The following is an 11,720-nucleotide window of genomic DNA, read 5'->3' as shown; positions in this document are numbered from 1 at the left end:
GCGGCTGCCTAATTACACCAGGCGATTCTTCCACGACGAGGCTCCTGTCTACACAGAGCAGTATAACTGACACCAAGTAGACAACGCCAATCAGAAAGACCCAGCTCCCACCACTACCCTAAAAACAGGAAGGCCACACGTGTGGGCGTGCAGCCTTGACCCCTGACCTTCCTACCTGCTCCTCAGTGTCAGTTTCTAAGAGAAAAACAAAGGACCCTGGCGAGAGAGGGGCAGTCAGCGAGGTGATGGCTCCTTCGGGGTGCCACCATGCTCTTGGGCGGGGACAGTGGTTACCTCTGAGAAAGACTGCAGACTTCGGTGGCAGCGAGGCATTGCTGTGGGCACTGGCGAGGAAGGGGACTGGATAAGCCTGTCCATGGAGACCGTGACCCTGATGGGGGCATCCTAACCAGGAAGAGTTTGACTCTGAGAAGAGTTTGACGCTGTGGAAACCTCCCAGGGTGGTCTAGAATTGGAGCTGTCTTTGGGGGAGACCCTTGAACTTCACATCTAGTTTTCATGGAGGACAAACTGGGCGACAGTTACGTGCAGAGCTGGGGCTCAGCTTAATATCAGAAAGCTAAGAAAATGACCCTACCGCTCCCCGCCCCAGCAAACGAAAACTCCATTGTGGGACCAAGGTTCTTAGCCTTTTCTGATTAGATGTTTTAGACTGCCTCGTTGCTTGGGGGCTGGGGGGTACTCACACCCTTGGTGGCATGTTGGTGGCCTGCCTTGGTGTGCTTGAAAACTAACTGGCAGAAACAACTCAATAAAGTGGGTTTCCTGTGAGTACAGAAACAGTAATATCGGAAACAGATTTTAAAGGCATCAAAGAACAAGATCCATAATGGGATGGGAGTTTCCACATATTCTTGCAACATGGCCCCAGGTCAGACCCAGGCAGAGCACAAACCAGTTTATTTTGGAATGCAACACCTATCAGTGTCTGAGGAGTATGACTTACTACTACATCGACGTCAGATAAAAACAGCTTTCAAGTGCATGCATAGAAAGTGAAGCACAGTTTTTGAGCTCCTTATTTCCAGGTGTACAAAAAATACATTTAAATTATATAATTGTAGTGAATCAAAGACTTATAAAATTACAATTCTGGTTTTCACAACATAGAAAAAATACAAAATGACTATATATATGGTCGTATAATTTTTTTTTTTTTACCCAAATTTCAAAGGAGCAGTGAGGATTGACCTTGATGTCTTCTAATGGTTTATCTGAAACTCAGAACTGCGCATGATTTTCAGGTGGGACCTCAGCAATGCCAGCCTTTTGTCAGAAATGAAAAGACAACACAATTAAGAAGAAGGGCACGCTCGCCTCATCGGCCTCCTGTTCGTTTGCTTTAGAGGGACTTCCCCGTCGGGAGGCCACTGCTTTGTTCCGGGACTAACTCCATGGGGCCTTTGATTATATTGGAGACACACGTGTGAGTGGCGGGCACCTCAGCACAACTCGGATTAACAGCACGAGTCCCCAGACGCTGCGCGCACCTCCAAGACTCCTTCCCTTCCGCAGAGGGGCCCTCAGGAGGATCTGAGCCGCAGTCAAGTGGGTGCTGGGAGGATGCCGTCTCTGACCCTAGCTCTGACAAAATACCCACTGAAAAGCACCTTCCTCGCTCACACCTTGTTAGGTGCGACACCCGGGGAGGCTGGCTGTTCTCAGTTTTATAAAAGAACATGATTACCTCAATGGAGGAATTAATTCATGGTAAGGATGAAAAAGGAAAAAAACAAAAAAACAAAAACAAAAAACCAACCAAAAACCTAAAAGCCAGTTACGGGGAGAGGTGACAGGAGGCCACCTGGATCGGGACCCTTTTTGTGAAGGAAACTGCTGATGGTGTTCTCATCCCTGGAGCTCAGTCTGATGCAGATGTAATAATGAGTTAGAGGGGAAGGCCTGAGGGGTTCCTCGGGCAGCAGGACCTGCTTCTTTCGCCACCTTCAGTGGGCCATTCCAACGCGACTGTAACAGTCCCAAGTCAGGCAGATTACCAAGGCCGAGAAAACCCAGGCTGATTCTGTTTTACAGAAGAAATTCAGTTTGGAGGAATAACAGGGGAGAAAAGGCTGAAAAAGCAACATTTCCCACATATTTGTCTATCAAATACCAGAATAGACTCTGATTTCAACGCAGCCAAACCAAGAATGCTGACTAGAAGCAGAATTCTAATGCTTAGTTTGACAATAACTTATTACACACCTGCCTGCGTTAGCTTTTCAAGCTCCTATGAAAATACCCATTTGCAAATGTAGCTTTTGTTATGTTCTTCTGATTGAAACAATTATATTCTAAATGACAATGGCATGATTTTTAAAGCCTTAAAGATAAACAAAAAAGAAAAAGAGAAGAAAACGAGGGCCTGGATCCTATTAAGAAGGAAGTTTAAAATTGAGTGCACATCTAAACTTGGGCCTGACATTTTCATCTGAAGGTTGCTTTCTATTTCTGAAAGAATAGTTTGTTGAGTGCATTGTGAGGGAGCAATGGGCTGGGCAGTAACTCGAGTTTTGCCTGTCCCCCCTTCCTCAGGGGACTTAATACACGGTTGGGCAATTAGGTGCCATGAAGACATTATTCATTAGACGGCGTCCCTGGTCAGAAACCAGCTGGAGGCTGCGCTGACATGTGGAGACAGGAGACAAGACTGCTCTTAGCTTCTCCTAAAACGTATGTTGTCTCTGCACTTACAACTTGGTGCGAATGAACACAGGACCACAGTCAGGAGAGGAACCTACATAGAAGAGTAGAGGGTTAAACTAAAAAAGTATAGAAACCTATTTCTGAATGCTTGTCTGGGCGATTGTGGTGAAGCCACCCCTTCCAAGTGCCTTTAACTGCAGCTTTCCTCCTCCTGTGTGATGAGATGGGCTCTGGGTCCATCTGTGAGAACACACCCAGCTCTGCGCAAGGGACGAAGGACGGAAGGTGGTCAGCCCTTCGCGGGTACCGAGCTTTCTCCTCTGGCACTGTGGCTCGTCAGATTCTGACTGGAGCCGAGTTCCACACAAGGCTCTTTACAGTACACACACACTTAGTAAATTCAAGCATGGCTCTGAGTGGCAGGCAGTCCTGACTCGATCGAAAACAAATGGAAGGCTTTAGTGGTTTTCTGCTGACACTTGCTACCCAATGCTTCACAGGCATGTACGTCTTGTAACTCATTCACTAGATATGAGGGGCTGGGTCCTAGCCAGAACTTCAGAGCATTCCAGAGCACGAACTGCCGCTTCAAAAGCACAAAGTTTCCAGCATGCCGTCAAGCACTTTGGGAAGGGGATGCTACACTGCGGACTGCAAGCTAACTTTACCGCAAGCTGGGCAGTCAGCTGGTGCCACGTCATTGCTCAGACTGCGACTCTGGAGCACTCAGGGCTCCAGGCCTTTATTTGCCAGCTACATGAAGGACATGGAGGAGACGGGGTGTTGACCCCTTCTAGTGCCATCACAGACTCTGGCAACTTCTGCTTACAGCATGCTGAAAGGACCAGCTAGGATGCTTTAGGTAACAGCCTTTTGCATTTTTATCTTTATTTTTATTTTTTATAAAATCCCAGGCCCACGTGACACTGGATTTTGGTTTTTATTTCGTTTTGTTTTTAATGCTTTAAAAATAGTCCTTACTGGGAACTCAAAAAGTCTGCAGCATTGTCTGATCGTTGAAGAGTCTGGTTTGGGTTGGCGGTGTGGAGAGCTAGTCAAACTTCTTGTGCTCTTCGGCGTGAGAAAGGACCTTTCTTCTCTGGTGGATCATGTGGAAGTACAACTGTGGGAAAACTGGGAGACAAGAACAGAGCAGTGGGTTAGAGGACATGGAACACTCTGTTCACCCGGGGTACTCATGCTGGCGGCTTTCTCGTCCAATCACCAATGGCCACATTCCTCCCTTCAGCTGAGGGGAGGGCTGCATGGTGTGGCATGGCAGACACTATCATCCCAACTGTCACAGTCAAGAGCTGCAGGCCACCAAATAAAAGTCATTATCGTCTGTGCTGGCGAGTGTCACACACGTCTGGCAAGTTTCTCCACTGAGCTGTGTGCCCCGCCTGCCCTGTTCACGCCCTGCTCACCTTCACGTTTATTCTGGTGAATTTCAGGACAACCAGAGAGAGACTGGTGATGGAGTCATTCCTACTTCAGAGGAGGAATTACAGGCACAGAGATGTAAACAACATGCCGAGTCTCACAGAGAACCGGGGCGGACCAGGCTCTGGGCTCCTGAATGCTTAGCCAGCCCGTCTGGGAAGGTAGGAGATAGAAATCACCCGGGGGTGGGGTGGGCGTACACTGCCTGTGAAAGGTGCTCTGTGACTGGCAAGAATGAGGAGGGTGAGGAGGGAGGGCTACACCCTTGACTTAAACATAACGAAGGAGGGTTGGGATGCAGAAAAGCCAGTATAGAAGGGAAGCCAGTATCTTGGCCACCAGGAAAGTCTCCTGGTGTTGGTTCTTAAAAGAGGGACTGTCTTCCCGGAGACATTTGGCAAGGGGGTAGGAGTTATTGGTATTTAGCATATGAAACCAGAGAGGCCAAAATATCCCCAACTAACACCTGTCCACCACAAATGCTTAGTGGGGAAGTGCTGACATGAGCAACCCGGCCTTCATATGGCTACTGCAAGCTGGACATTCAGCCACCACAGGGCTCCATGTGAGTACCTTACCCTCCTTTCCCTTCTCAGGGGTCCCATCTCTGGTTGTCAGGGAGCAGACACCAGAGGGGAGGATGGTTTCTATTATTGCCAACTCTCCTGGGGCCGCCTCTTACTAAATTCCAAACTGATCATTTTCTTCTCTTTTCTTCTCTTCTTTCTTTCTTTCTTTCTTTCTTTCTTTCTTTCTTTCTTTCTTTCTCTTTCTCTCCCCTTTTCTTTTGATACAGGGTTTCTCTGTGTAGCTCTGGCTGTCCTGGAACTCAGAGAGCCACCTGTCTCTGCCTCCTAAAGTGCTGGGATTAAAGGCGTGTGCCACCACACCTAGCTCCAAGTTGATTACATTTTAAACGCTCCTCTCCAAGAACTTCAAGATGTCAGGAGGTGTCTCTGGCGGCCATGCGCACCAGGCCCCGTGCTATTCCAGAGAAGAAGCTACTCACAGAAAAGGTTCAGCTTATACAGAGAAGTCATCAGTGACAGAACTATTTTGGTACGAAAGCCAGAAAATCTGACAAGTTCAATCATCTAAAAACTGGAAGTAAGGATATAATTAAACCATAAGGAGTGCTAATTGTAATCATTTAAAAATGTGGGGCCAGCCACACTGCTTGTTTTCCCTTAAAAGGCACTCTGAGCTAAGCATGGTCAGGACACCTTCCTCGGCTGCACTTGTGACTGTATCACCCACAGAGGTGGTCAGGTCCCAGTGGCTGCTTAAGAGGGTGGCACTGGAGGCCATTCGTTAGGCCCTTCAGTGAAAGCAGTAGACGGCCACCGTGTTCCTTCAGTCCCATGGGAACGAGCCTGAGACTACCAGCATGTGCTGTGGTGCATGGATGGAGGTCATAGGGCAGTCTTGTAGGAGCTGTGTCTCTCTCTTCAGCATGTGGGTTGCAGAGATGCTGCTCAGGTTGCCAGGCTTGACACCTTCACCTACTGAGACATCTTGCTGTCCCAGATGTGGCCCTTTCATTCTATTACAATTCACAGAGGTCCCTAGTGCTCCAGGTTCAGGGATGTGTGTCAGATGACAATGGATGAAAATGGATGCTCTTGGGTTGTTTTCTAGTTGCAGTGGTGACTTCTTGGCAGCCGAAGCACTGATACTTCTAGTTCAGAATGACCATTGTGTTCAGGACAGACAATTCCTGGCACTTTAACTACATCTAGCTGCACTGCTGAAAGCCTTGGAAATATTAACCTGAATAGGCAACTGAGAAATCTACCATTTTCTATTGGTTCTGAACTGGAAAGCAGAAAGTAGGAGGAAAGAAGAGGTAAGGTTAGGAAAGCAGAATTCTGTGGTTGGAGCGATGGGGCAGCTGTGAGAAGCACACCCTTCCCTTTCAGAATACCTGAGTTTGGTTCCCAGCACCCATGTGGGGCAGCTAAAACCATCTTTAAGTATTTCTAGCTTCAGAGGATCTGACGCCTCTGGCCTCCTCAGGGACTTGTACTTTAGAGCATAAACACGTGCCACCCATAACCAGAAGTAAATCTCAGCTGACTCAGTGGATAGAAGTGCTTGCTAAACATGTCTGACAACATGAGTTTCATCCCTAAATCATGTGGAAAGAGAGAACTGGCTCTTTAAACTTGTCCTCCGACCTCTGCATGTGTGCTATGGCATAAGTACATCCACATTTTCCTAACAAATAAATATGGATATAAATGAAAATTAAGTAAATCAGAGTGCCGGGACTGCAGATACAGGCTGGTGGGTCCGTATGTGCCCAAGGCCCTGTGTTAACTTTCAGTAATCCCACTGCTCAAAAAACAAGAGCGGAGGGGCTGGAGAGATGGCTCAGTGGTTAAGAGCACTGTCGGTTCTTCCAAGGGACCCAGGTTCAACTCCCAGCACCCACATGGCAGCTCACAACTGTCTGTACCTCCAGTTCCAGGTGATCTGACACCCTCACACCAATGCACATAAAATAAAGTTAAATAAATTATATATTAAAAAATTTCCATCAAAACAAAACAAAACAAAAACAAGAGCAGAGTTCTGCCACCTCCCAGGGTGCTTGCTCCTCTCTCCCTGAAGGTCAAGATGGAAAACCCTACAGGGCTGGCTGTGTTTTCTACCAGGGGTCCCAGTGTCACGGAGGGCTGCTCATGTCTGACCTGACAGTCCAGCAATAGGACCGCAGGAGGTCTTGGCGAAGCTGGCCACCAGGGAGAGAAGAGTGAGGCTGCCTTGGGAATTGCTCCTGGAAGGACGGCCTTGGCAGCAGTAGTGTGGAAGTCCTTGTAGAGGTGAGTTCATGACACCTTTTCCACCCTTTCTAGTCATTCAGTAGGGGACCCTTTTCCTGCTTATCAGAATAGAAATAAATATTGAGGTGCCCACTGGGGTGCAATTCATCCTGAACAGTAAAATCATTGCTGTGCCTTGCTGCTTTGGAGCTGAGAAAAAAAACAAAGCTCCAGGGCACAAACCTCGAAAGATGAAAAACTCTGCATTTTCATGATTCACATTTTCACTCTTCCAGACTTGCCTTTTGTTTCAACATCCAGCACCTCTTTCGGAAGAGAAACGGCTGTTAGCCACCAGGGTTCTAGCATTTAAGGGAGAGTTTGGTAACGAGTAGAGTGGAAACTGAATCATGAAGCAGGGCTGTGTCCAAGAATTTCTCCAAGATAAACGTTCAGATGAAATCTGGACGGAGTTTATTTTTATTTTTCTCACAATGCGTGAAATGCAATTTTCTACAGAGGGACACAAACATGTCATTTATGATGGCTAGGGTGACTCACTCAGATGATGCCGGGGGGCTAACGAAGTCAATGTTATCCTCGTCTGAACCTTGTGGAGCGTAGGGAACCTCAGAGTTACAGTGGCCACTGACTGTCTAAATGAGCATAGTGTCCTTTTGGAATACGGAAACCAACCAGAGGATACAAGTGAGCAGAGCTGAGAAAAGGACCTCACGACCAGCAACAAGAACTCCCTGGCTGCACTGTGAAATGTCACTTTCTGTTCTGCCCCTGTGTGCTCACAGGCACATCTGATTTTCCGTACATTTAAGCCATCAGAGGTTCTATTAGAATAACTGGAAGCCACACAGAAGGGAACACTGTGTCCTATTCTAAGGGTTTGTACTCAACAAGAAACTGAGAAATGTAGGAAAACAATCATCTGTTTTTTTATTTTCTTACTTGTTTCTCGTCAGCTACTGATCTCTTAAAGTGAAGTAAAACAGCCTATTTTTATATACTGAGTAATGCAAAAATCTTTTTACAATGTTTTGCACAAACTCTTTCAAGAGACAGAAAAATAAAGGGAAGGTAAGGCCTTTAGCGGTTTTCTGCTTTCTACTTCGCCTAACACAGGGTTGACCCCATACCGAGAAGGGATACTTTTTGCAGCTGTACCAAGAAGGATTCCTCTTTATTCAATTACTACCAGAGAAAACTTCCTTCTGGTAGTCAGTGGTCAATAAAAACCAAAGTGTCATGTAAGTGAGGTTTACATTAGATGTGGAGCAAAGACAGAACTCTAGCAGAGCTGACCTTTAGCACGTGAGTATACTTACGTGGAATGTAGGAGATCATTACCAGGATCAGGAATGCATAGTAGTCGAAGGAGAAGTTGTATTTGTTAGGTAGGCTGATGGAGTACAGGCCGGCCTGTCGGACAAAGGGCAGAGCTGCGTATATTGTGAGCAGCTCCCCTGTCACTCCCATCGGGTACAGCACGATGAAAAGGGTGTACCTGAAACAAAAACAAAACCCTCACTGTGGCTCAAAGCCACGCTGAGAAGCACTGTCTTCTCAGAAAGCTATTGTCTCTGTGTTTCCTGATCACCTGTGTGCAGTCAGCCTTTACAAGCCGGATTTTGAAAAGGGCCCATTGTAGGCACGTGTTTCCACTGTTCTAAAGCAAAAGAAATGTGTGCAGCCGGCCTCAAAACCTGCTCCTTCAGAAATGCGTCCTTTAGAACAGCTCTAGAAGGTAGAGCAGGGGCGTTAGACTACAACAAGGCCTTCCCTGGGGGTTGGGAGTGGAGAGGCAGGAGAGGGAACAGCTACCCAGGAATTCCTAGAGCACATGAAACTGCACATGGACTGAAGAGAACAGCACATTACACAACTCCATTCTGCTGGTTCCCAACTGCCTGTACAAGCTACTGTGAAAACAAAATCTTGACTAATTTTAACATTAAAAGAATTCCTAATAGCTTTGAATCTTACAAATAAGCCCACACAAATACAATCACTACTGCATGAGAGGTTTATACAATTGTTTTCACTTAAAAATAAAGTTTTATCTGTTTTAAAAGAATTCAGAGGGGACTGGAGATGGCTTAGTGGTTAAAAGCACTTGTTGCTCTTGAAGAGAACCAGAGTTCAATTCCTAGCACACACATGGTGACTTATAGCCATTCATAATTGCAGTTCCAAGAGATCCAAAACCCTCTTCTGATAGACCCTGAAGGCACCAGGCACGCGTGTGCACACACACACACGCCTGCAGGTAAAACATTCACACACATTAAACAAACAAAAAGGAATTCAGAGGGCAGTTACCACTAGCACAGGATGGGGCTACAGACTGTTCTGAGAACTGTCAGCTCCGATTTAAGAAACCTGTGCCTGGTCGTGGCTCAAGATTAACCTGGGTTCAACCTCCAGGCACAAGAATCTGTCGAGAAAGAAACCATACTTCCTGTTGTCAACCTAGATCATTAGGTAGGACAACGGGAGGGAATTGTCCGTAGACCACAGAGAAAAATGATCCAAAGAGCAAAACCACGGCCTAGTCAATAACTGTCCTCACAGACAAACAGGCTTCATGCTGGCGGTGCAGGCTGGATGGTGGCTGTTAGTTTTCCCTTTTTCCTGAATATACTTTATTTCAAAAAATAGTAATAAAAGCAAAAAGGCTCAGATACCCAAAATGTTGGAAACTGCATTCTGTTCCTAATTTAATCACTGAGCTCATAAACTGTCTAGCAACAGCTGTTTTCTTTCTAGGAAATGAGGTGTCTTAGCTTCAAAGTCAGTTTGGTCCTTTTTGCTCTGTTCTCCTTACCCCATAGTCCTTCATGCACAAAATCACAACTGGATAAACAGATGTGCTAACAGCCTTTTGCCTAAGTTATAATTCAATTTTGTTATTGTTGTCGAGAACAGAGTCTCATTCTGTGGCCAGATGTGTGGCAATTCTCCTGCCTCAGCCTCCCAAGTTTTGGGGTTACAAAGGGGTGAACCTGAATTCTTAATTGAATATTACTGGTAAAAGTAAGTAAAGCAAAATAAAACTCATAAGCTGAGAAAACCATGTAATGTTTGTTATTAAGTAAAAATGTTCTTAAACGTCATAGTTTCTTGACAAAACAAGACTAGGAGATGTAGTCATGAATCAGAAATCAGCATAATGGGATAAGTTCATCAGCTAAACTGAATAAGGACAAAAACTGATCTATTAAATAACTTAACTGAAAAGAACTGATTTCAGGAAAAGTAATCTAAGTAAAATATAAAGACTTTAGAACAGTGTTTCTCTAGGTCAAAGTCAAAACCCTGCTTGTGAAATCCCTCCATCACATCTAATTTCAGTTTTGGGAAGCTGGAGGCAGTATTCAGGCCGTACAAGGCAAATGGTGATGGGTACTTTGGAAGTTAGTCTTTGCTGTCTATGCTTCTTTACCTGGCCCATTTGATGATGTAAGGCAAATGGTTTAGTAGACTGAATGTGTAAAAGGAGTAACGGATAATTTCTGTGATTGTCCAGGCAATAACAAACAGAAGGACACTGTCTTCACTCTGCACCTGCAGGAAAAGAAAAGAGATGTAAGAGCAAACAGAGGGACGTGCGGAAAGAGGCATTTTCCAGTGCGCAGTGCCTGCAGGGTGCCCAGCCACAGCTACCCATCTCTGTCCTCAGCGGCTGCTGCACAGCCTAGAAAGGGCTTCTGATCACAGACATGGCTCCCTACAACAGTTCTTAGCTGCAGGGGACTGGACGCTCAGCTTGTGGAGCAGCAGGAGCTGCTGGGACGGGGGAACTGGATGCGCAGGATCCCTCAGCAGGCAAGCAGGCGTCTTTGCTATTCTGATGAGGGAAAGTGAGGTGACGGTGGTGGGAGTCAAAAGTAGGTAGGGAGGGAGGCTAGGGGGACAAGCTGGTGGGAAGCTGGGGATCCACCACCACGAATCTGAACACAGTGTGGTGTGACAGCTGGGAATCTGAGGACACTTCAAGAATGAGAATGTGGGGACTAACGTAGAGGTGAGTTGGAGGAACTCAAGAAGAGGTATGGACCATCCACCAGGCAGGTATTAATGCTTTCTTCCCTGAGCCCAAGCTTACGCCCTCCATGAGAAAAGCTGCCTTGCCACTCACAGGTGGCCGCTAGAACCAGGAGAGTTTTCACACTGCCTGTTTTTATGCTGTAAAGTCCCCTCTGTGTTTTATAGGCGCCCCTGGGGAATTTATGGCTGTAATACAAACTCCAGCACCCTTCCGTCCCACTCTAGCTGGTTTTTTATGATCATTTGTGAGCAAAGCCCAACAGTGGCAACCCTGCACTGTGACTCAATTTTGGTTCCCCATGTCCTATGTGGCTGGTGAGTTGGACCTGAGTTAAGAAATCCTACCCAGCGAACTGAGCAGACCAGCCTGCACTGTGCCTTCTCTGTCTCGTCCCAACACCTAGCAGCAAAGGTGCAGCCTAGCGGCCTTCACGTTTGCTGCTTTCCATCTGCAGAGCACTCACTCTCTTTCAGAAAGTGTACACGGAACGATCCACCTACACGGTGAAATAAGCAGTCATTTACATAGCTATTAACTAAATTGCCCTGACAAAGAACTTCATAAATGCATGGGTACTATTCTCTAAAAATAATAAGAATTTTATACTGTCAAGAGCAGGAGTACTTTTTGCTTTCCTGGTGCTTTTCTATTAGCCCCGGCCAGGCCAGAGTGAAGTGCCTTTAAAGCTTGTGCTGAGGGCCTCAGTGTGCCCATGAAGCTCTGCTTAAAGCCTATTGATGCCAAAAATCTCACTTTGCAGGACATGCTGCTTTTCATGGGCT

At 46.4% G+C, this 11,720-nt stretch overlaps 1 protein-coding gene across 1 annotated transcript in view; it reads right to left on the bottom strand.

Annotated features, from left to right (window-relative positions):
• Positions 1-904: 904 nt before the first annotated feature.
• Hacd2 (3-hydroxyacyl-CoA dehydratase 2) overlaps positions 905-11,720 on the bottom strand; it is an 86,783-nt gene continuing 75,967 nt past the window's right edge. The window contains exons 5-7 of the mRNA XM_055625061.1: positions 10,333-10,454; positions 8,216-8,394; positions 905-3,801 (exon numbers count right to left, since the gene is read on the bottom strand). Coding sequence (XP_055481036.1) covers positions 3,719-3,801; positions 8,216-8,394; positions 10,333-10,454 — 384 coding nt within the window. The 3' untranslated portion in view covers positions 905-3,718. The remainder of the gene's footprint in view (positions 3,802-8,215; positions 8,395-10,332; positions 10,455-11,720) is intronic.

Source organism: Psammomys obesus, unplaced genomic scaffold (assembly GCF_907164565.1).
Source record: "Psammomys obesus unplaced genomic scaffold, mPsaObe1.curated_primary_1811, whole genome shotgun sequence".
NCBI lineage: Eukaryota > Metazoa > Chordata > Mammalia > Rodentia > Muridae > Psammomys > Psammomys obesus.
This window is presented reverse-complemented; position numbering and strand designations above follow the sequence as displayed.